General features: G+C 46.9%; 1 protein-coding gene across 3 annotated transcripts in view; it reads left to right on the top strand.

The window, feature by feature from the left end:
• Positions 1-24352, top strand: part of Npc1 (NPC intracellular cholesterol transporter 1) — a 46446-nt gene that overhangs the window by 20701 nt on the left and 1393 nt on the right. For 2 of the 3 annotated variants that reach the window (XM_021150652.3, XM_085833376.1), the window contains exons 5-24: positions 2267-2434; positions 3269-3518; positions 4534-4607; positions 4945-5315; positions 6197-6423; positions 7206-7306; positions 10943-11045; positions 13353-13542; positions 13914-14096; positions 14734-14848; positions 15951-16078; positions 16164-16304; positions 17031-17120; positions 17483-17673; positions 18354-18469; positions 18984-19113; positions 20408-20608; positions 21337-21568; positions 22225-22338; positions 23584-23746. In XM_021150652.3, coding sequence (XP_021006311.1) covers positions 2267-2434; positions 3269-3518; positions 4534-4607; positions 4945-5315; positions 6197-6423; positions 7206-7306; positions 10943-11045; positions 13353-13542; positions 13914-14096; positions 14734-14848; positions 15951-16078; positions 16164-16304; positions 17031-17120; positions 17483-17673; positions 18354-18469; positions 18984-19113; positions 20408-20608; positions 21337-21568; positions 22225-22338; positions 23584-23746 — 3288 coding nt within the window. Of the gene's footprint in view, positions 1-703; positions 1978-2266; positions 2435-3268; positions 3519-4533; positions 4608-4944; positions 5316-6196; positions 6424-7205; positions 7307-10942; positions 11046-13352; positions 13543-13913; positions 14097-14733; positions 14849-15950; positions 16079-16163; positions 16305-17030; positions 17121-17482; positions 17674-18353; positions 18470-18983; positions 19114-20407; positions 20609-21336; positions 21569-22224; positions 22339-23583; positions 23747-24352 lie in introns of those variants that run through there. The other variant, XM_029472286.2, reaches the window with a different exon arrangement.

The raw sequence follows: 24352 nt of genomic DNA, 5'->3' as shown, positions 1-24352 counted from the left end.
CATGTTACTTCCTGGTTGAGTCTCACCTTGGTTATTTCTGCTCCATCAGTCTGAGATACACTTCTCTCCCTAGGCCATGTCCCCTCTAACTGAGACTTCTCTCTCCATCTGCTTTTTCCTCTCCCTTGTGGATCCTACCTGCAATCCTCAGCCCAGGAACAGAAGTCCCGCCTACCTCTGCTCTCCCCAGTAATTGGCTGTCAGCCACTTTTATTCAACCAATCAGAGAACACAGGCGAGCATAGTTTGCTGAGCATCATTTGGTGTGCCTGAGAACTTCCTCTAGGCTGCCACCAGGTCTTGGGGGCCAGTATTTAGCATTAGAATACATAGCAGCACCAGACCAACTCCCAACAAAAGACTGATTTAAAAAATAACCCAGCCACATGTGGTCTTACGGGGTTGGAGGCTGAGGAGGCCAGAGGGTCATGAAGTGGAGGGCAACCTAAAGCACATCTGTTGGCTCTCATAACAGCCAACCAAAGAACTTTTAAATCGCTTCATTGGAAATAAGTGCCATTCACCATGTGACACAAATGACAGAATCTTCCAGAAGATGTGATGTAGCAGCCTAAGGAGAGAGTCCTGGATCAGTGCTCCACACAGCTGTATCATTACAAATGAGTGGGGTGGGGGGCTTGGTCAATGGGGCAATAAAACGGATATATTCATCTATATTTTAGTATGTATATTAAAAGTTGTACAGATTAAAAATACCTGAAAATGTATACAAGTAAACATAGGGGTGTTTTTTTCTTTTTTTTTTTATGACTTTTAAGGTAAAATATTTCTTGACAAGAAAAGGCAGAAACCAAAAGTGTTTAAAGTCCAGAACCATCCATGAAATACGCTCCAGTGTGTGTGTCCTCGTGCCATGTCAGGTTGGCACAGAGTAAATTTGTCAGTTCCAGCTCTTTGTAAGGGCATGAAGCAATAGGGAGTCAATAGACTGCCCCTCTTGGCTGCTGTAAACGTTTGAAACCATTTGAAAAACTATTTTGCAATACCTGGTGAAACTGAAGATAAATATGCCATTACCTCAGAGTTTCAGTGTCTCCTTACAGACACTGAACATGTGTGGGCAGAGAGACCCAGAAACTGTGAGCACATGTGGGTGGGGAGCCCCTCCAGGAACCATGAATGGGGAGGGGGCTGAGCACGTCAAGTTCAAATCAAAGTAACTGCTGGAGATGCTGGGGAGGGCGAGCCCACGGGAGCCCTGCCCATCCTGAGAGAATCTTAAGTCAACAGAAAGTTAGCTATAGTTGGGTGGTTTCTTGTCACATGGTCCAGCAGCATGCCTAACTACATATTATGGGATATGTAGTTACGTTTCTGGCATTCAGTAAAGTTTGTTTTTGTTTATTTGGGAGTTTTTGTGTGGGCTTGTGGGTTTTGTTGTTTTTGAGACAGTCTCAGAATTGGCTCCAAACTCAGTATATCCCAAAGGTTGGCCTTGAACTCCTGATCGCTTATCTCTACATTATCTCTACATGCTAGAATCAAAAGCATGCACCCACGAGCCTGGCTCAAAGTTGTTTTTGATTCTGTGTTTTTAAAGATATCCCCTTGGTGTAGCTTTTTTTGCTTGTGGTGTTTTAAAACAGCACACAGAGTAATGAGCTACACGGTGGAATTTTCTTGTTCTTACATATATAGCAATATACTTTGTTCATATTTGCATCCTTACTTCAAAAACCCAGTAAGCTCCACGGGATACATCTTGAAACAAAGGGAAGCATGGGGACTCATGTCATCCTCATACTCTAGGGACTGAGGCAGGAGGATTGAGGGCTCCAAACAGAACACATCAGTGCTTACACACAGGAAAATGTCCTTGCCAGCCAGGATGGAGGCCAAGTGGAATCTGTCCCACCCCTTGTCACACTGGCTAACCTGCCTGTCTGGGGTAAGCAGTGACCGTACAGCTGTGTCCTGGGAGTTTAGGGGAAGGTGATCCCAGGAAGGCTGTCCCAAGTGAGTTGATGTATGTGTGATGCCCTCCTGCTTTGTGGTCTCCGCATGCAGAGCTACCAGGATGAGCATCTCTCTCCTGTACACTGTGGGTGGGGTTCCTCGGAGCTGTTGAGAGCAGTTGGATGCTGTTACCTTTCCTGCTTTGAGTCTCCTTCCCTCCCTGTCTTGCAGTACCCGGGTTCTAACCTGCTGGCTCCTGTGTGCCAGCACAGAGGCCTTCAGTTCCATCTGAGTGGTGAGTTCAAGCCAGCATAACATCTCCATCTTTTCCCTTGGGTTCCTCTTTTAGCGATGTACAATGCCTGCCGTGATGTGGAGGCGCCTTCCAGTAACGAGAAGGCCTTAGGACTCTTGTGTGGGAGGGATGCCCGTGCCTGCAATGCCACCAACTGGATTGAGTACATGTTCAATAAAGACAACGGACAAGCGCCATTTACCATCATTCCCATGTTTTCAGGTAGGAATGGCAGCTCTCAAATTTGCTGAAGTTATTATTTTGCTTTAAAACTCAAGAATCACAGTCAGCTATAGAAATATAAATTCAGAGAGAAAAGTCGGACATGTCCTGCCTGGTTTAACTTGGGAGGGCTGGGTGAGAAAGGAATTGTTCTTAGGGATTGATAGTGTTACTAAAACGTGTGTGTGTGTGTGTGTGTGTGTGTGTGTGTGTGTGTGTGTGTGTGTGAGAAAAGCTGAGACACATCTACTGTGGTATTAGACTACCACAGAGGAGGGACGAAATAGGAAGTAGGAGAGAGAAGTGGAGTGCGAGACCCAGCTGGGCAACTTGGAGCCCCTGCCTTAACAGACAGGGGTGTAGCTAGTGGTTGTTCAACACTCGGAGTGGAAGCCAGACACACTGAGGATCCACCTTATATGGTTGGTGGAAGATCGGGGCACACGCTGTACACAGAGTTGTTGACATCACAGCAGATTAGGGATGGGCAACTTAGCTGAGAGTGCTCGCCTTGGGGCCTTCAGGCTTGCACTGCACAAAACCACCTGTGCTTAGGAGATGCAGGGAAGAGGCAGGAGCTCAGCTATACTGAGCTGCATATGTCCTCGGCCAGCCTGGCCTTCGTAAGACATTGTCAGTACCCACCTCACTCCCCCAAAATCCTAAGAGACAGCAACAGAGCATAATGCGTGGCCACACAGCAGCTCTCTGCCCTGGGTGCTCAGCTGTGCCATGCTGTACCCTTGTTGCTTCCCATTGGGTTTGAATGTGAGCAGATACAAAACTTGGAACGTATTTTCAGAGGTTCTAATTCAGCATTATTTCTTCTTGTAGATCTTTCAATCCTTGGGATGGAGCCCATGAGAAATGCCACCAAAGGCTGCAACGAGTCTATAGATGAGGTCACGGGGCCATGTAGCTGCCAGGACTGTTCCGTCGTCTGTGGCCCCAAGCCCCAGCCCCCACCCCCTCCTATGCCCTGGAGGATCTGGGGCTTGGATGCCATGTATGTCATCATGTGGGTCACCTACGTGGCATTTCTGTTTGTGTTTTTTGGAGCACTGTTGGCAGTGTGGTGCCACAGGTAAGCTGGTTGATTGATTGGTTTTCTTCAAGAGAAGAACAACAAAATTGCCCATGTGGCACCTAAGGCTCGCAAGTGACTTTAGTTAATCCAGACAGGAAGTAAATATCAATATGGGCAACATCCCCTGGATGGCTTGTGCCTACAGCTAGTAAATCAGGTTTTGTTTATATATTTAACCATTTGAAGTAAATTATACCGATGTATTCAAAACGGTGTGTGATTTAAGGCACCTTGTAATAGCCAGTCTGTAAACCACATCTGATCAAAATCTAGTTACATGTATCTTGTTTTAAGGCTCTGTGTGTGTGTGTGTGTGTGTATTTGATCATATGTGTACATGTGTGTGCACATGTGCGCACAAAGGCCAATTTGATCAGTTGCCTTCCATTTTGGCTGCTAATACTGTTTCTCCTTAGGCCCGCCCCTGCTCTCCACTGGTGGGTCCTTTGAATCTGTGCTGTTTGCCCCAGGGTGATGGGGGGGGGGGGGCTTGCCCCTCTCCCTCCTCCACCTCCCTGTCTGTCTTCTTTGAAATTTACTAATGGGCCCCTTCGTCTGCTCACACAGTAGTGTACCTTTTACATTTATCCGCTCTGTGGACTGTGTCCAGGATTGGGGCACTGGAGTTCCTTTCCATTGGTTCCAGTGTTCTTTGGCTGGGCTCCCACCCAGGCTCTTCTCTTCCCCAGGCCTGGCATCCATCATTCTGCTCAAGCCGTTTCTGGTCCCTTTGTTAGACATGGCATTGAGGGGCCCTGTCTGGGCACTGGGGTGCTCATTGCTACTAGAAATAAGTTTTCAAAGGATCTAAAAGTGACTCCTGTGGATTCCAACATGAGGTTACCTGTCAGTGCTTTGTCACCTTAATGCCCTCCTAGATCTTTCTGAGGCTGGTGAGCCCAGGCAGGGAAACTGGCGATGGGACAGGGGACCGAGTGAAGAGTGAGCTACACTGTAACACTGTAACTAAGTCTGCCATCTCTAAGGCACCACCTCTGTGCTTCTGTTTCAGAAGGCGGTACTTTGTGTCTGAGTACACTCCCATTGACAGTAACATCGCCTTTTCTGTGAATAGCAGTGACAAAGGTAGGCATGTTTGCGTAAGTCAGGGGATCCGATTATGTTGGCCTGAGAGCCTGTGTGAGGCAGTACTATTGCTGAGGACGCAGCCATAGTGAAGGCAGACGTAGCACTTGCCTTCTGGCAGTGACTAGGCATCAGTGAGGTACCTGTCATTAAGTAGTTAATGACAGAATTCTGGGCTGAGGGAGGAGTCACAGAAGCCCTGAGGGCAGAGTTGAGTGAAATGAAGTCACCAGAGGGTCTATCCCAAGCAGCCAAGGAGAGCAAGGTAGGCTTTGGGGTTCCCTGTCCACGGCTTTGGGAATGGCTAGTGACCTCCTTTCCTTTCCTCTCCCCCCAGGGGAAGCCTCATGCTGTGACCCACTTGGTGCAGCATTTGATGACTGTCTGAGGCGCATGTTCACAAAGTGGGGGGCTTTCTGTGTCCGAAATCCCACCTGCATCATTTTCTTCTCATTGGCCTTCATCACTGTGTGCTCTTCTGGCCTGGTGTTTGTCCAGGTCACCACCAATCCTGTAGAGCTCTGGTCAGCCCCTCACAGTCAGGCCCGCTTGGAAAAGGAGTACTTTGACAAGCACTTTGGGCCTTTCTTTCGCACGGAGCAGCTTATCATCCAGGCCCCCAACACCAGTGTTCATATCTACGAACCGTACCCCGCAGGAGCCGATGTACCCTTTGGGCCTCCATTGAACAAAGAGATCCTGCACCAGGTAAGCTGCCATTCTGGTCATCGTACCAAGGACATTGGTGATTTGTTCTTTTTATTTCTGTTGTGATAACCAACCTGACCCAAAGCCACATAGGGAAAGAAAGCCTTATATGGCTTAAAGTTGCAGAACACACAGTTTGTCACTAAGGAATGTCAAGCAGGAATGCAAGGCAGGAACTTGAAGGCAGCCTGCTTGCTTTTCCACACAGCGTTACTCCCAGTGTGTTCCAAGGGACTCACATCACGGCCTAACAAGTACAGCAGGAACTGTGAGGTGCTACTTGGTAGTTGTCAGGTAGGCTTATGCTCAGCTAGCTTCCTTACTATAAAGTTTAGGACCACCTGCCTAGGGCATGGTGCTGCCCACAAGGGCATGAGCTATTCTATATTATTAATAATTAAAGACTGTCCCCTACCCATATGCACACAGGCCAATCTGACCAAGGCAATTTTTCAATTTTTCTTCCTAGATAATATTCTCTATCAGAAAATACACACACACCACACACATACACACACACACAAATGGTCACAGGGCAGAGCAAGGCAGGGAGTGGTATTATTGGCAAGGGACAATGTCGAGAAGACTAGAAATTTGATTCAAAGCTGGAGCCTTGCTGGTGGACACTGGAATAGGGTGAGGGGTGATTTTTTTGGTCTCCTGTTCATATATATCATGGAAATGATGTCTCCTTCTCAGACTCTGCAAATCAGACTTCTTCCCCCTGGGGCCTTTGGCTCTCTCCAGCCTGTTGAATACCCTTCCCCAATCCTAGGAAATATCCCCTCCGAGCATCCTTCTCACCCGCGCTCTCGGGCCGTGCTGGTTAGTGAAGGCCAAGGAATGCTTTTCTGGGTTTGCTTACTTTCCAAATCTTTCAGGTTCTGGACTTACAGATCGCCATTGAAAGCATTACCGCATCTTACAACAATGAAACCGTGACACTGCAGGACATTTGTGTGGCCCCTCTCTCTCCATACAACAAGAACTGCACCATTATGAGTGTGTTAAATTACTTCCAGAACAGCCATGCGGTGCTGGACAGCCAAGTAGGCGATGACTTCTTTATCTACGCCGATTACCACACACACTTTCTGTACTGTGTACGGTAAGTGGTGCGGCCGTTCATATGCCCTCTCGGTATTTGAGAACTTCTGTTACTTTGAAAATCAAATCATTTTAATACAATATACTTCAAATATATACTATTATAATTTGATACATGGTGGGGAATGATCTGGACAGAAATACTCAAAGGTTTTATTTTCCTTAGAAGAGCAAAAAAACTGTGTGCTCAGTAAAATACTGCAGTCTGTAACATGCAGGAGTCTTGGATCAGGCTGTGTCTGTAGGTCTGTTTGCTATGCCAAGTATACACATGTCCAGAACCCAGGCTGCAGTGAAGTCGCACATCACATCAGGACGTGAGGGAACACTATCACAAACACATTGGATTCTTTATGTGTTTGGGTTTCTAGTAACTTTGGTAGTTGAAAGTTTACAAACTTTTATTGTTGACGGGTTTTTTTGTGACCCCCCCACATTTATTTGACCCCATGTGGACTCAACAGCCCACAGGTTAAGAGTCTGCCATGTACAACCTCCTCCCAATTCTTCCTTAGAGAGCCAGGTGGGTCTCATGGTGGCCGGCTGCCCCTTCACCCTTCATCCTGTCTATACAACCAGCATCATGTGTTACTGGCCTCACTGCGGTGATAGCTACTCCTGGCTGGTGCCCAGTGACTTGATTTCCTGGGGTGTGCGGCAGTCACACACTGTATTCACTAAGGAACCAGCGTGTACTCAGAGTGTAGATAGGCCATGCATTCTGAGTTTAGGTTGGTGTGATGACTTGGAGGTCCTAATGGTGTGTTTCTGAACTTTTGGCAGGGCTCCCGCCTCCTTGAATGATACGAGTTTGCTCCACGGTCCTTGCCTGGGTACATTTGGAGGACCGGTGTTCCCGTGGCTTGTGTTGGGTGGCTATGATGGTAAGAAGTCCTTGTTCCACAGTGCTGTCCCGGTTCTAGCCTTAGACAGCAAGGGTGCTTACTAAATTCAGAAAATGGGTAGTCTTATTCCCCTATCTATTGAGTCCCCACAATTTCTCCTTTAGCTTTGGATTTTAATTTTATCCTGAATTTTTAAAAAGTGAGCCAGGTGTGGAGGTACGTACCTAATAGACTGACAGCATTCAGGAGGTATAAGCAGGAAGGATTGTTGTTGCGGTAAATCTCCAACCCAAATAAGCCTGAGCAATGAAAACACAACTCAATTAGTATGAATACATGCTGTGCGCCTAGACTGAGCAGATCTGCCACTACACTACCATCTTCCCCCTTACAACTTGCCGTTTCTTCAGGCTAAGTGCTTTTGCTCCACTTTCCTTCTCCTCCTCCTCGGCCATCCTGTCTCTCTCCTTTTCTCCCCAAACCTTCAGCTCCACCTTCCCTCTTTCTCCACCCAACCACCAAGTCTAGCCTTTATTTTATATATTAGTGGAAAGCAGGTTTACAGGGAATCACCTGACTCACTCCTTGTTCGAAGCCCCTCACAGGAGAACAGAATTAGCATCAAACACAATTAGTCCCAGGGCTATCCACAACAGATCGTACATAGTGAGACCAGACAGCGTCTCAACAAAGCAAGGAAGTAACCCACACCAGTCAGGACAGTGGACACCCAGAGTGGAAGGGCTCTGCTGCTCGCTTGCTGCTTCCTGTGGTCCTGCTTTGGGCATAGATCTTGCTAGGTAAACATCTGCCATTGCTGCCAGCCAAACAGGTTTTTCTCCTACTGCTAGAGAGGCCAGATAGCTTTTGTTCCCTCGATCCCTGCCATGGGAGAAGTTGTGATCTGCCTTATAAAAGCTCAGTGTCATATGAAGCTCTTTTTTGCTGGGTAGTGGTGGCTCAAGCCTTGGGAGGCAGAGGCAGAGGCAGAGGCAGAGGCAGAGGCAGAGGCAGGTGGATCTCTGAGTTCTAGGCCAGCCTGGTCCAAAGAGCTAGTTTTAGGTTAGCCAGGGATACAGAGAGAGACCTTATTTGTGTGTAGGGAGCCCTTTCTTATGGGGTGGGAGGGGGTGATGTCAGTACCTGGCCTTCCCACCAGGAAAATGGATCTGGGTTTTTATTCCTTCCATCAGAATAAACTCCAGGAAATCAAAGGTGGGTATGTGAAAAATGAAACTATTAAAGAATTGGAAGAAAACATAAGACAGACTTTTTTTTTTTTAAAAGATTTATTTATTAATTATATGTAAGTACACTGTAGCTGTCTTCAGACACTCCAGAAGAGGGCGCCAGATCTCGTTACAGATGGTTGTGAGCCACCATGTGGTTGCTGGGATTTGAACTCTGGACCTTTGGAAGAGCAGTCAGGTGCTCTTACCCACTGAGCCATCTCACCAGCCCAGGACAGACTTTTAAAAATAATTTTTAAGATGGAGTATGCATTTATAAGCAACAAAGATAACACAAAAGCTACAAAAGGAAAGATTGAATTTGACTAGGATTTTAAAGTCATGTAGTTTGTTTGAAGGCAAGAGGAAAATTCATTTTTAGTACTTTTCTGGCTACAGGGAGCTATTTTTTCTCGATAAAATTTGTTTGCTTCCTTTGGAAAAAATTAAAAGTAAATGGCAGGGGGCCTAGAGAGCTGGCTCGGCGAGTAAGAGCACTGACTGCTCTTCCAGAGGTCCTGAGTTCAAATCCCAGCAACCACATAGAGGCTCACAACCATCTGTAATGGGATCTGATGCCCCCTTCTGGTGCTTCTGAAGACAGCTACAGTGTACTCACATATATAAAATAAATAATTCTTAAAAAAAAAAAGTTAACAAGAAACTGCATACACACACACACACAAACGTATAACTACTTATAACAGACAACATTCTACTATTAATAAAAAAGAGCTGTATGGTGAGGAAGGGGATCAAGTTTTAAAGTACATGGAAGTTAAAAGAAGCAATATAGGTGCTGTGTGCCATGGCACTAACTCGTGTGTGTGTGTGTGTGTGTGTGTGTGTGTGTGTCTCAAGTGGCAGGGTGAGGACAGAGTGCCTGTGTGTGTGTCTCAAGTGGCAGGGTGAGGACAGAGTGCCTGTTTGTGTGTACAGAGGCCAGAGGAGGACCTCAGGTGTCCTGCCCCATCGCTGCCTCCTTTATTCCTTTGAGACAGAGTCTCTCACTGACGCTGGAGCTACGCTGGTGGCCAGCAAGCTCCAGAGATCCTGCTTTCTCCCCACACAATGCTGGGTAATAGGCAGGATGAGTGACCTATTCCCACCTTCTTAGGGGGTTCTGGAGTCCAAACTCAGGTCTTCATGTTTGTATAGCAAGTGTGTCTCACCTGCTAAGCCATCTCTGCAGACCACGGATGCCTTTAGTTATATAAGGAAATACTCACGTTCACCCTTTTTGTGAAGTGCATCTCACTTCTGTCTTTGTACAGAACTGGCATAGGCCAGATCTTGAGAAAACACGGCAAGGGCTGCCTAGTTACTAGACTGGAAGCCCCAGGCAGGAATGGCTAAAACCTGGCCCAAGGTAGGACTCAGTTACTATTTTGTTAAATACAGGATCAAAACTTTGGAAGGAATTTTGACAGAACTTATCAAAAATTATATATGTCCATAGTTTTCACTCAAAGATGACAGGTAAAAATTGATTCTACAGATATGAGATGTATATATTAAAATTTTGTAGGGCCTTTATTTTGTTTGTAATTTTTTAAAACTTGGAAAGATCTCCAGCAGTGAGGACCTGGTTAAATTATCCTGGAATATATGGTACTGCAGAAAAGAGTAAGCACACATTCTGTGTCTTTATAGACAGAGCAGTCTCTTTAAGGCACGATTTTCTGTTTTGAGTTTTATTTTGTGTTTGGAGACAGGACCTTGCTCTGTAGCTCAGGGTGGCCTAGAACTTGGCCAGGTGACCCTGGCTAGCTACAACTTTACCTTCCTTAGTCTCCAAATTCCTGAGGTGTGTGACACAGTAAGTTTATACTGTTGTAGAGCCAATGTTCTTTTGTGAAAGAGGCAAAGGGAGAAGACACACGTGTGTTTGCCTGGTGTGCAGCAAAAGCATCCATAGCCGACTGCTTACCTCTTGAAGAGAACTAAGAATAGAATGAAAATTTGAAATGGATTTGGAAATTTGGAAATTGTACAATGCTCATTTGCCAGGCATGGTAGCACAGGCCTTCGATCGCAGCACTGGGAGGCAGAGGCAGGTGGATCTTTGTGAGTTTGAGGACAGCCAGGGCTATAGAGAGACCCTGTCTGAGATACAGAGAGACTAGAAGAGGATGGATCAGCATGGGGGTGTGGTGGGGGGCGGGGGAGATCATTTAACCCATCATGTGAAATTAATAAGAATACGTAGAAGAAGAAAGTGAACAGGAATTGGTTCTTCTGCTTGTTAGAGTGGAGAGGTCACTCTTTCCTGGATAACGGATGCCAGGATCCTTTGCATTTCTAGCTGAAATAGCACAGACCAGTTCTGTGCCAGCCACTCACTGAGTCAGGAAACCAGAGGCAGCAGTGGAGTGTAAGGCGACTCATGTTTGTCTGACTTTGCATTCTAATACTTGGTTTTTTGATGTCATATTTTGCTTTCCAGATCAGAACTACAACAATGCCACCGCACTTGTGATTACCTTCCCTGTGAATAATTACTACAATGACACAGAGAAGCTCCAGAGGGCCTGGGCCTGGGAGAAAGAGTGAGTCACTCATGGGGCTCGACCTGGGCAGCGCGTGCACTTGCTTGGACCTCACTCTGTATTGCAGCAGAGCTAGGTTCCAGGATCCTTTGCAGTTGGTAGGAGCTATGCTAAAAAGTCTTTGAACAGATTGCCTAGAAGCAGAGGGCTTAAGCAGGCACCCAGGAATACAGAAGTATTGGTAAAGCATACAGGCCGCTCATTTTGAGTATCCCACTTAAGGCCTCAGAGATAGACAGTTTTGATTATGTTAGGATAAATGCTGTTCCCTTTAGCTGCCTGGTGCACCCCGTCTCAGCCTCTCACCCACAGCAGTAGGCAGCCACAGATCTTTTTGTCCTGTGTTATTTTTATGCTGTAAATGTTACGTGAATATGGTTATGTATGGGGATGTTCATGGCTGGCTTACTCTGCATACCATAATGTGTCCAGGTTGTGACATGTCAGCGCTGTACTTCTCATTTTGTCCAAACGCCCCACTGCGTATCACTCTACCTCATCTTTTCCATGCATTTGTCATCCACATCCAGTTGGGGTGCCTGTCTTTTGGCTATCACAGAGAACGGCTCTGTGCGTGTCTGTATACACGTTTTTGGCAGGCGTGGTTTCCTTTCCTTTGGAGATATAGATATCTGTAGGAGTAGAATCACTGCATCTTAGAATAACTCTGCGCTAGCCATCTGAAGACCTGATTGACAATTTCCCACCGTGCGGTGACACCAGTCTGTGCTTGCGTGCTTTATCAGACATCCCAGCTGTCCTGATGGATGACACTGGGTTATGCTTTCTAATTTCCTTTTTGTGTTTTAGACAGTCCTGTGTGGCAGAGGCTGGCCTTGAACTTCTGATCCTCTAGGATTACAGGCGTGCTGCCCCACCATGCCCTGTTCATGCAGTGCTGGGATAGAACCTAGGGCATTGTGCGTGCTCACTCAGTGTTCCACTATGGGAGCAATGGCCTCAGCTCTGTGATTTGCATTTTCTTGATGATTAAAAATTTTAAGCATCTTTTTATAAACTTATTCTCCATATCCTTTGCCCATTTGACTTGGATAATTTGTGCTTCTTCTATTTAGAGTTATAAACTTTTGTTGCATATCCTTAGTAGATACATGATTAGTAGATACATACCCTCACCAGATACATGATTTCAAGATTTTTTTCCTCTATTTCTGTGGTCCCTCCCCTTTGGGTTTTCCTCCCCTTTGGGTTTTTCATTTTGAAGTTCAGTTTCCATCCTTCTGTTGCCTGTGCGTTTGGTGGGTCTATGGCTTGATAGGAGCTTTAGTCTTGTGTATTATTTTGAGAATTTTATAATTTTAAGTCCTCTTATTTTGGCCTTTCAAAGCCAGGCCCCAGCTCGCTAGGCAAACGCTCTGCTGTGGAGCTGGCTGCCCTTGGTTTTTTGAGACCAGGTCCTGCCAGCCTTTAGCGGTCCAGGTCGTTCACTTTTGTCCATGGTGTGAGGTGAGGGTCCGGCTTCATTCTTTGCACACAGCTGCCATCTATGGTTTTAACCATTTGCTAGAAAGATTTTTCCCTCTACTGTTGAGTGGTCATAGTACTTACAGAAGTCAGTCCTTCAGACACGGGTGTCTGTCGTTCTTACTTCTGAGCATTTCTGTCTGTCTGCCCTTGTGCCGGGGTCAGGCTTTCTGGATTACTGTGATAATTTGGAATTAGAAAATGATTTTACTTTGTTCGTCTCAGCACTGTTATGGCTGCTTGGGACCCTAATTGTATGGGAGTTTGGGAAGTAGCTGATCATTTCCTGTAAAGAAATCAGACTGGTCTGACAGATTGTGTTCGACTTAGATGCCCACTTTTTTTGTTCCATGTATATATATATATATATATATATATATATATATATATATTCACATGTGTTCCATTTCAGTCTAACATGGCACTACATGCCAGTGATCCTAGTACGCAGAGACTGAGGCGGAAGGATCACGTTAGCTCAGAAATTCTAGACCAGCTTGGGCACATAGTGAGACGTGTCTCTGAAAACAGGACAGAACAGAACAAAATGAGCCAATTTTAAACACGTTCTAAACTATAAACAACTTCAGGACTGGGGTTATGGCTTTGAGGTTGAGAGCTTGCCTTACAGTGCCCAGGGGCTTGTGTTTTATTCCCAGCACCTCCATCAAGGGTGGGGCAGTCAGCCTGACTGGAGTTCCTGTGCTCTGAGAGCGTCTTGCCTGGGCTCCTGGGCTGGGGCCAAGCAGGCTGGCCTTTGTGTCCTACACTCCTCTAGCCTGTCGTTTTTAATTAAAAATATAAAATGTGCTTGCTCTTTAGGTTTATTAGTTTTGTGAGAAACTACAAGAATCCAAATCTGACCATTTCTTTCACGGCTGAGCGAAGCATCGAAGACGAGCTCAATCGGGAAAGTAACAGTGACGTGTTCACCGTCATCATCAGCTACGTCGTGATGTTTTTGTACATTTCCCTCGCCCTGGGTCACATCCAGAGCTGCAGCAGGCTCCTGGTGAGCATGAGGAGGATGGTAGACGACATGGCTTCTCCCTTCCCTCAGTCAGACCTTCCTCACCAAGTTACCTCTGATGTGGTCTTTCTGTGACATCCTGTTAACTCTATAACTTTGCTGTCTTCTGCGTCTACTTTCTTCACTTCCTAAGGTTTACTTCACATAATTCACACAAACCACTTCCTTTTAAGCCCTCAGTTTTGTCCATTCCAGTACCCAGAAGTGCAGGAACTTTGTTGCTAGGGAGAAACCTACAAGTTTTTCCTGTGTTCCCTCACACTGTGGGTTGTACATTTAACACTTTTAGAGTGAGCCCTGTGACAGGGAGGACAGAAAGCTCTCTGCTGACCTGTGATTTTGTCCCACATCAGGTGGATTCTAAGATCTCGCTGGGCATTGCGGGGATTCTGATCGTGCTGAGCTCGGTGGCCTGCTCGCTGGGCATCTTCAGCTACATGGGGATGCCGCTGACCCTCATCGTCATTGAGGTCATCCCATTCCTGGTGCTGGCTGTCGGGGTAGACAACATCTTCATTCTAGTGCAGACCTACCAGGTAAGCTCGGCATCTTCTCGGGAGCTCGGCGTCTGTCTAAGCACTCAGAGTTGTAAGTGACTGCTCAACACTGCCTATGAGAACACAGCCTTTCCTCCATGTAGCCTTTCCTCCATGGCTCTGGGGCCTCTTTGATTTGATCTGCACACTTGGAACTGAGAATCTCAGCCCTCTCTTATTTAGTGAAGGAGCTACAAAATGAGAACTTGGTATTAGATACCATTGTCACATATGTGCAGTAGGAATTAACACACTTAGGGGAATTCAGGTATTAATGCTACTAAAGTGATTCCTAGCACACAGCAGACACAACAGATTTGCTGGGCTCTGAGACGCTGCTCAAGGCAGTGTCAACATAGTCTGCCATCGTAGGATTTGGTCTGAGTTGTTTGAAGTCCTTGTCTGAGTGGAAACTCAATGACATACAAGTGTCATGTGTTGGTCCATCTTCTTGCAACCCATGTATACCAGGCAGTTGTCTGATAACATGACTCAGTTTTGCGGAGTTTCCCACCTGGTGCCCCATCAGTGATCCATCTCAACTAACGGCATTAATCAGCTGCTGCAGCTACCAGAAGACAGAAACCAGATGGCTCTGCTACTGAGAAATTTTAATAATGCATTTTTTTTCTTTAAGAGAGATGAGCGTCTTCAGGAGGAAACGCTGGATCAGCAGCTGGGCAGGATCCTTGGAGAAGTGGCCCCTACCATGTTCCTTTCATCCTTTTCTGAGACCTCAGCATTTTTCTTTGGTAAATTTACTGTAGATCATACCAGGCCTGTGGCTTGCTGAGTATTTGATTATACCCCTTGTCGCTCCCTTTTGAGAGCTTGCTTCACCCTTGGAGTGTCGCTTGCTGGACCGCAGTGTCTTGGCTGACTGGCAGTGTCTCTGGAGTCAGCTTTTACATCTTCTCTGTCCCAGCACAGTACTGATGCTGGCATAGAGGATGACAGAGACTCGGGCTCTTCTGACATCTCCCCTCGGCAGTGCCATGCAAGCTGGCTTGCAGGATGCTCTGCCTTTGTTTTTACCCAGGCTTTCTCTCCTGAGCATAAACTCCCAGGGGAAACAGGCTTATTAGTGAGCAGAGCTTCTTGGAGTGCTTCAGTACAAGGAGCTATAATGAGCTAGAACAAAAATCCTTGGGGTTCTTTTGTGCAAAGCTGTCACCGAATCATGGTGTTGTCCACCCAGTCTGTCTCCAAAGTGCAGAAAGAGAAAAGTGGCTTGATCCTTGTAGAAACTGAATGAGGCCAGAAATGTGTGCGGAGAAGACAGTCTTCATTGTCTGAGGTCACAGCTGCAGTGCCCATGTGACCGCCAGCTCTTACACGGGCCGTTGTAGGCAGGTTCAGGAGGCTGGCACCATGTCACTTCTTGTTTCTCTGGAGCCCACAGGAAACCTGTGCTCTTTCATGCCTTTGAGAGTCACAGATGCAGGGATGGATACCTTTATACTCTGCTAAGAAAACCAGCAGCTCCTACTGCGCCTCAGGGTCAGGGTGGATTTACAAACTTGGGGGCAGGATGCTGCTGCATCCTGAAGACTGCATACGCCCCATCTAATGTCCCATCTATGGAGAGGCCGACGTCCTCATTTGTTTCAAGGATCATGTCACTGGCCCAGCATCACAAAGGTTTTCCTCTAAAATAATATGGTGAATCTAGATTTTTTTTGTTTAAACTTTATTCTACTATTAAATACTGACAACTTATTACAAATATTTTTGATCCTAAAATGGATCAGTATAATGTGGGTCAAGAGATTTGAAAAGGCACATGTGCACAGGAACATAACCTGAGACCTGTGGTCCTCTGGGTGGCGTGACAGTGCTTTTCTCTCCCTATAGGGGCGCTGTCCTCCATGCCAGCTGTGCACACCTTCTCTCTGTTTGCGGGAATGGCCGTCCTCATTGACTTCCTCCTTCAGATTACCTGCTTTGTGAGCCTGTTGGGGTTAGATATTAAGAGGCAAGAGGTAAGGACAAGGATCTATTTGAGTCTGGAGTCTAGGTGAAGTTGGAGATTGTTTCCATACCCTCCCTTCATCTCTGTGCTCTCAGAAAAACCACCTGGACATCCTGTGCTGTGTCAGAGGCGCTGACGACGGACAAGGCACCCACGCCTCCGAAAGCTACCTGTTTCGCTTCTTCAAAAACTACTTTGCCCCCCTTCTGCTGAAGGACTGGCTGAGGCCAATTGTGGTACGAACTTTTCTGTGGTTTCTCTCTCTACACAGATGCCTTCTGAGAGGCCTAGGAGGGCAATTCCAACAACTGTTAGTACAGTGTGAAAACACAAAGGCAAATCCATACAATAGCAGGGCCCTTTTCTAGCGCAATTTTTAAAAACATTTTTAGTTTGTTTATTTATCTTTTATGTGCCTTGGTGTTTTGTCTGCATGCGTGTCTACAGTCAGTCCTCTCATCTGCTGAGCCATCTCTCCTGCACCTCTAGTGCAGTTGTAAATCAGTCAGCATTGGCAAGAGTTTTGGTAACATTGGGTTTGAGTTGGGGGGTTTTTGTTTTGTTTTTGTGCCCAAACCCTAAGTTTTTGTTTTAAAATAGTCGTAGTTTTGCAGAATGTTGCAAAGAAAGCCAGTGGAACCTTGTTTCATCTAGTACATACTGTGTCTCACACACACAATTGAAATAATCCATACACAGAATTATAGTGTGCTATTAGGGTTAGGCTTGTGTGCATGTGATGCACATCGAGTGTGCAAGAGCGGTAAAGCCCTATACGTGCTGTAAGAAGTCTGGCTTTGGACTGGGAGCAGTGGTAGAGTCCTTGCCTAGCAAGGCATGGTGTTCAACCTCTAATGCTCCCCCAAAATAAGTCAATGGCGTCATGTCTTTGGGGTGTAAGACTATTTCTCTTCTTCAGTTTATGGTTCCATCAGCAACCGTCTCTCGGTTTGCTTTTCCAGGTAGCGGTGTTTGTGGGCGTCCTGTCATTCAGTGTTGCGGTGCTGAACAAAGTAGACATCGGGCTGGACCAGTCTCTCTCAATGCCAAACGTAAGCGCCTTCTTTCCCTTAGCTCTGTTAGCTGCTGTTGAGTAGAGTTTTCAGAGCATGTGTGCAGGTGCTAGTGCTTGCTTCTGCATGCGAATCATGCGAGGGGCAACAGTGATGAGCTGCAGGACTCGGCTGCAGGACTGGGCTGCTGGCCTGTGAACGCATAACTCTTCATGATGTCGCCTTAAAGGGGAGCAGCCAGTCTCGTGAGAGCCCTTCTGTCTGGGGCTTAGCAACAGGTGCACTCTGGGACCTCGGAGGAGAGAACCATGCGTCACCTAGGTTGGCGGCTTGGGCCCTAGCACCCTCTATTCTTAGCATCTCCCATCCAACCGTACTTCACGCTTTAATCTTCTTTTCAGGATTCGTATGTGATTGACTATTTCAAATCACTCGGTCAGTACCTGCACTCGGGCCCACCCGTGTACTTTGTCCTGGAGGAAGGCTATAACTACAGTTCACGCAGAGGGCAGAACATGGTGTGCGGCGGCATGGGCTGTGACAATGACTCCCTGGTGCAGCAGATATTTAACGCAGCTGAGCTGGACACCTAGTTAGTATCCGAACTGTCTGGTCCTTTGTACTTCTTTTTCTCTTTAATTAATGCTTCGTTTGAGATATGTTCTCCCTGTATGGTCTCCAAGTTGACCATGAACCTGGAGTGGGCCCTATCTCAGCCTCCTGAGTGTTAGGGTTAGACTAGTTCTCGTCACCTGCCTGGGTTTGGTCCTTTTCAGTCATGAACAGAAAGGTAGAAGGGGCTGGAGAGATGGCTCAGTGGTTAAGAGCACTGACTGCTTTTCCAAAGGTCCTGAGTTCAAATCCCAGCAACCACATGGTGACTCACAGCCATCTGTAATGAGATCCGATGCTCTCTTCTGGAGTGTCTGAAGAGACCGACAGTATACTCATGTATATTAAATAAATAAATCTTTGAGAGAGAGAGAGAGGGGAAGAGAGGAAGAAAGAAAAGGAAGAGGTAGAAGGAGGAACTCGTGGCCAGGATCAACTCGGGCCTGAAATTTCTCACTAAAACCAGATTTTCTTTCGGGAAGGTTGCTTTTTGTTGTCATTTTAAAAAGAGTTAGAGCAAGTTTCCTGTGAGCAAAGTGGGCTTATTGGCCGTGGGTTTTCTTGAAGGTTTGGTCAGTCGTGCAGCAGTGTCAAGTGGAGGGAAGGAACTAGAGTTTGCAAGAGTCCCAACAAGCCTGTTACTGTCTCTCCTCTGTCCAGCACCCGAGTAGGCTTCGCTCCCTCGTCCTGGATTGATGATTACTTTGACTGGGTCTCGCCACAGTCGTCCTGCTGCAGACTCTACAACGTCACTCACCAGTTCTGCAATGCTTCTGGTACTTCATCTCCTTTTCTAGACTTTCTCATTTCAGACAAATAGTAGCATCATTTAGCCATTTCACTTTCCCTTCGTTTGTGCGTGTTTGTCAGTGTTGGAGCTGTCTCCTTCCCTCTGTCATTGTCCTGTGCTCAGTCACACATGTGACTCTCAGAGCTGCGTCAAGCAAGGGGAGCACCAAGGGCTTGGTCCCCAGTCAGACTTCTCATTTGTGCAGAGCACAGGTCTGTTCAAAGGCAGGGCTGTGCTTGTGAACATGTGAGTCCTGAGCTCTTAGGTGTTCCTCAAAACAGGGCACCTACGTCCAGGAGGGGTTTGCTATATATTATATAGCCTGCTTATAGGCTTGAGTGTGTCGCTTATTGAGACCACATGGAGCTGAAGCGTTTGGGGGTGGGGTGTTTAGCCTTAAACACACAGTCCTTAAGTGTTAAGTCTTGAGTGTTTGTTGTTGGTGCTGTTGTAAGTCTTGCTGCCCATTTTTCTAATGAATGGCTCTCCTTTTTTGTCAGTGATGGACCCAACCTGTGTCCGCTGCAGACCTCTGACTCCAGAGGGTAAACAGAGGCCTCAGGGGAAAGAATTCATGAAATTCCTGCCCATGTTCCTTTCTGATAACCCCAACCCCAAGTGCGGCAAAGGGTAAGTGCTGGCCAGGGAGCTCTGAGCTAAGCAGTCACTGCTGCTTCAACTTGAAGCGAGAAGCAGAGTTTGGATTGAGCAGGCTTGTACAAAAGGGGGTCCTCTGCCCTGCCCTAGTCCTGTAAGGCAGAGACACGGTTTAAAGAAACTCCTTCGGCTTCAGAAGGGTTAATCCTCACTGGGCACTCATTCTCCATGCTTGCTTCCCGTCCTTACCCCAGGCTATGGATGGAGGCAGATTTCCCATGCATATCACGAAGGAGTAGAGAGTTAAGAGGCCCAGTCAGTCCCATTGTGCCAGCAGGCTTAGAGACAGCATCTTTGCTTTGGTAAGGTTACCACAGTTTAAGGTTTAGGTTCTAATCCCTGCTACCCCAGCCTTGTGAGAGGGAGATGAGCTATGTAAATGCCCAGTCTGTCTGACCACCCATTGGCCACAGGGACAGGAGCAGGATGTCCGGCCCAGAAATAGTAAAGATAAGAGGTACTTTGTCCTGAGGAAAGCTTTATAGGTGAAAGTTGAATACCGCCTGTGTGTGATGTAACCAACACGGATGGGCTTGCTTTTATAAGAAGCCACATTTGAGCCAGGTGGTGGTGCCAAATGCCTTTAGTCCTAGCACTAGGGAATTTGAGGCCAGCCTGGTCTACAGAGTGAGTTCCAGGACAGCCAGGGATACACAGAAGCCCTGTCTGGAAGAGCAGCCAGGGGGCCTCCGCTGAGCAGTCCTGTCACTTGTGAGTGCCATATCTGTTCTGAAACTTTTGCTAGTTCTAACAAAGACTGCCTCTAAAAATTGAGGATAGATATTAGGACTCTCTTTGCTTTTTAATATTGAGGTTATTCTGGAATTTTCTTCATGAAAGCATGGAAGTTCTTTGGAATTTAGGAAGCAAAAGCCAAAGGGAGCATCCACTGTGCAGTGTCCTTGACTGGTTAGCACTCCCAGGCTGCGAGTGTGGTGGTATGCCCATCCACAGCAGCTAAGGTGAGGGACCTTTGCCAGGAGGCCTGGGCTTGCGTCCAGGTTCTTGTCCTTTCTCACTTCCTGTTACACAGCAGTAACATGTCAGCTCTGCATCATGTTTGGTTTTGAATTGGAACCAGCTAGAGAAACAATAGTGGCCGTGCACAAGACAAAGCACAGCAGTACTGTAAGGCAGTGCTTCCTTCCAGGCCCTTCTTCATAGGAGGCCTCCTTCATCCGTGTGGCCTCTGAGCCGTGTGTGTGACTCCACTCACAGTGCTCATATTCTGCCCATAGCCTTCCTGACACCCATACCTCTTCCTCAGGGGACATGCTGCTTACGGTTCAGCTGTTAACATTGTGGGAGATGACACTTATATTGGGGCCACTTACTTCATGACCTACCACACCATACTTAAGACCTCTGCTGACTATATTGATGCCATGAAGAAAGCTCGGCTAATAGCCAGTAACATCACAGAAACCATGCGTTCTAAGGGGAGTGACTACCGCGTATTCCCTTACAGGTAAAGCAGGGAGGGCGGGCTCTAGGGGGTAGGGTAGGGACTGCAGATCCTTCGCTCTCATTCTGACAGCTGCTTTATCCTCAACCAAGAGTAGTGTATGAGGGGCATTTGAGGTGAGCAGGCCAGTGTCTTTAGCCTCTGCTGTGCTCTGAGGACTGAACACAGACCTTGGTGTGTTGTCCCAGCCCAGAGAGACACAGGAGAGTAAGCCTTGCACAAGGGACATGGTGGCAAGGATCCCTGCTGCCTGCTCATTCCTTGGGACATTGCTCTGATATAGACTTCATTGGCTGGGGTCAGTGTTTGTTTTGTTGCTGCTGCTGCTTTCTCTGTGGAAAGTCAGGAAGGCAGAGCAATCAAATGATTGCTCTTCTCAAACTGTGTGGTTAAATAATTCCAGCCTTTACGTGCAGACTTCTGGAGTAGGTGTCCTAATTCTTGGGCAGTTCCCAGAACAGACCTGATTGGTTTCTTTCTTTTCCAAATATCCTATGGAAGTTTTCTGGAAGTATTTATAAGGTAGCAAAAATTGAGCTTACAAATAAAAAGTCTATGTCAGCACGCATTTGGGGTTACTATCAGGCTGTCTTTGGATGTCAGTGGCTTTGCTCTAGGTGTATGGTGCCTGTGTGGGGTGGTTTTCTGGGGTGTCTGTCAGGGTGGGATAGAGGGAAGACCCCGGGAGGACAAGCTCTAACCAGATGACTCTTCCTCTCCCCACCCCCCAGTGTGTTCTACGTCTTCTACGAACAGTACCTGACCATTATTGATGACACCATCTTTAACCTCAGTGTGTCTCTGGGCTCCATATTTCTGGTGACCTTGGTGGTTCTGGGCTGTGAGCTGTGGTCTGCGGTCATCATGTGTATCACCATAGCCATGATCCTGGTCAACATGTTCGGTGTCATGTGGCTGTGGGGCATCAGTCTGAATGCTGTCTCCTTGGTCAACTTGGTGATGGTTAGTCCTGGTCTTCTCTCACTTTGTCCCTAGCTCCTGTGAGTCTTGCATGAATTGTTCCTTGGATTTCATGTAAGTCCTAAAGTGGCCTGAAACACAGGTGCCACTTAGCCACATGGCAAATATGAGGTCAGCCAGAAGTAAATGAAATTGTTTGAAAACAAAAAACCATGTAGCCTAGTGACATTAAGACACTCAAGTTTGACTTACCAGGTTATTCTGTAGGGTTTCCTGTACAAGTTGTCCAGCATGCAAGTACTTAGGAAGTATTGAAGATGTGGTCAGGCCTGGTGATGCACACCTTTAGTCCTAGTACTCAGGAGGCAGAGGCAGGTGGAGTTTGAGATCAGTCTGGTCTACACAGGGAGTTCCAGGACAGCCAGAGCTACAGAGAAAAATGGAGGGGGCAGCTTGAAACATACTAAAGGGAGGTAAACCCCCAGAACACGTTCAGCATGGTGGGTTGGCGGTATGCTGTCTCAGTGGGGAAGGACAGGTAACCTTGGCAAGTTTCCAGAAATGTCCTTAATCAAAACCAAGATACTGTAGAAAAGTAGAGGCCTGGGTAGAGCCTTCAGGACCCAGGGTTTCCTCCTGTAGTTTAGAAGACTTTTCAACCGGAAAAGCTCTGTTCTCATGGGGACGCTTTATTCCAGAGCTGCGGCATTTCTGTGGAGTTCTGCAGCCATATAACGAGAGCATTCACGATGAGTACCAAAGGAAGCCGAGTGAGCCGGGCGGAAGAGGCACTGGCCCACATGGGTAGTTCTGTGAGTATTGTTGGTCCCAGGGTGGGTGGCCTTGCAATGGGAATGCTTCTTCAGTGACTGGCTATACTTCTCAGAAAAAAAACACAAATTCAGAGGATAAAACAATTTGGATCCATTCTGTAAATGGCAGCTCCCAGCAATGACAAATTCTCACGTGATTCACTAAATAGCTATGTCTGAAACAGACCTGAAATCCCTCAGATTTGTCCTTGCTGTGTGCTCTCTCAGACAATCAGATGGCTTAATCAGGAAAGCTAGGAAACGTTAGGCTTGAGAGAGCTGGAAGCCAGTGTTAGGGTGACACAAGGGGTCTCGTGAGTTCCAGGTGGCACTGGGTTGTCTGTAGTTAATGCCCTGAGGTCCTGATCCAGCCCTTTATCCTGCTGTTCCCCATCACTCACTCCGCCACTCTGGAAAGTATCAGTGAAAACGTAAGCCTCTGCTCTGCAACAACTCCAGGCCAGCAAGATAGCCAGCAGGTCCGAGGGGAGCTTGCTCGGCAAGCCTGGTTTTGATCCCCAAACCCACATGAGAGATAGAAGAGGGGATTGTATAGAGTTGACCTCTGACCTCAATGTGTGCTGCAGACACCCCCCCCCCCAAACACACACACACACACAAAATCTTCTAAATTTCCATCTAAGAATCTACCTTGGTTCAGACTGCCTGCTTGCTTGCTTATTTATTTATTTATGTATTTTGGTTTTTTGAGACAGGGTTTCTCTGTAGCCCTGGCTGTCCTGGAACTCACTTTGTAGACCAAGCTGGCCTTGAACTCAGAAATCCGCCTGCCTCTGCCTCCCAATGCTTATTTATTTTTTAAAGATTTATTTATTTACTATTATATGTAAGTACACTGTCACTGTCTTAAGACAACTTCAGAAGAGAGGGCGTCAGATCTCATTACGGATGGTTGTGAGCCACCATGTGGTTGCTGGGATTTGAACTCAGGACCTTTGAAAGAACAGTCAGTGCTCCAATTTCAGAGAGACTGTCTCAAAGCATAAAGTGGGGAGTTGAGGAAGACATCCGAAGTTGGCCTTTGACCGCCACCCATTTGCACTCAAACATCCTTGGATTCACACATGCTCATAAAGCAGCAGGCCAGACAGTTTGGGTACGGGGCACTGTGTGAGTGGCTGGGCAGCTGCCCCAAAGCCCTTTGGACACTCACTGCTGAGGAAGGTTTGTGTGGCAGTAGATGCTTACGTATAATAGGCTAACAGCTCACTTCTGCCTCTCCAGGTATTCAGTGGAATCACACTTACGAAATTTGGAGGGATCGTGGTGTTGGCCTTTGCTAAATCTCAAATTTTTGAGATATTTTACTTCAGGATGTACTTAGCCATGGTCTTACTCGGAGCCACTCATGGACTAATATTTCTTCCCGTCTTACTCAGTTACATAGGTAAGAGCAGTTCTTTCTTCTCGCGGGTGTGGGAGGAACGACATTTACTTAACTGGGCATGGTGTCACAAGCCTGAAATCCCAGGGAGTGGAAGCAGGAAGGATCCAAAGTTCAAGGTCATTAACAGTGAGTTTGAGATTAATCTAAGCTAAAAGACCCTGGCTCAAAGAAAATTTTAAACTTGGACTTTCCTAAAGTATTTGAGTTTGTACTGACAGCATAGCTCGTACTGCATTAAAACCATAGAAGGAAACAGTAAAACCTCCCCAGGGCATCTCGGTTGGCCAGGGCATTTCCTTAGGCATCCTGGAGGCCTGGGCTCACTCCACCTCATACAGTGAGGCCCAGTTGAAAAGGTAACAGGATGAGTCTGCCTTACAGCTTTGTTACTAAGTCACTGGAGGCTGGAGAGACAGCTCATCGGTTAAGAAAGACACTAGCTACTCTTCCAGAGAACCCAAGTTCAGTCCCCAGCACCCCTATGGCGGCTCACAACTATAACTCCAGTCTGAAGGAATCTGACAGCCTCTTCTGGCCTCTGGAACGCTGCATAGATGCTGTACATAGGCTAGGCGTGCATGCAGACAAAACACCCACACACAAAAA

Source organism: Mus caroli, unplaced genomic scaffold (genome assembly GCF_978045245.1).
Source record: "Mus caroli unplaced genomic scaffold, Mus_caroli_1 scaffold_19, whole genome shotgun sequence".
NCBI classification, from domain to species: Eukaryota; Metazoa; Chordata; class Mammalia; order Rodentia; family Muridae; genus Mus; species Mus caroli.
Note: the sequence above shows the minus strand (reverse complement) of the source record. Positions and strands in the feature narration are given on the sequence as shown.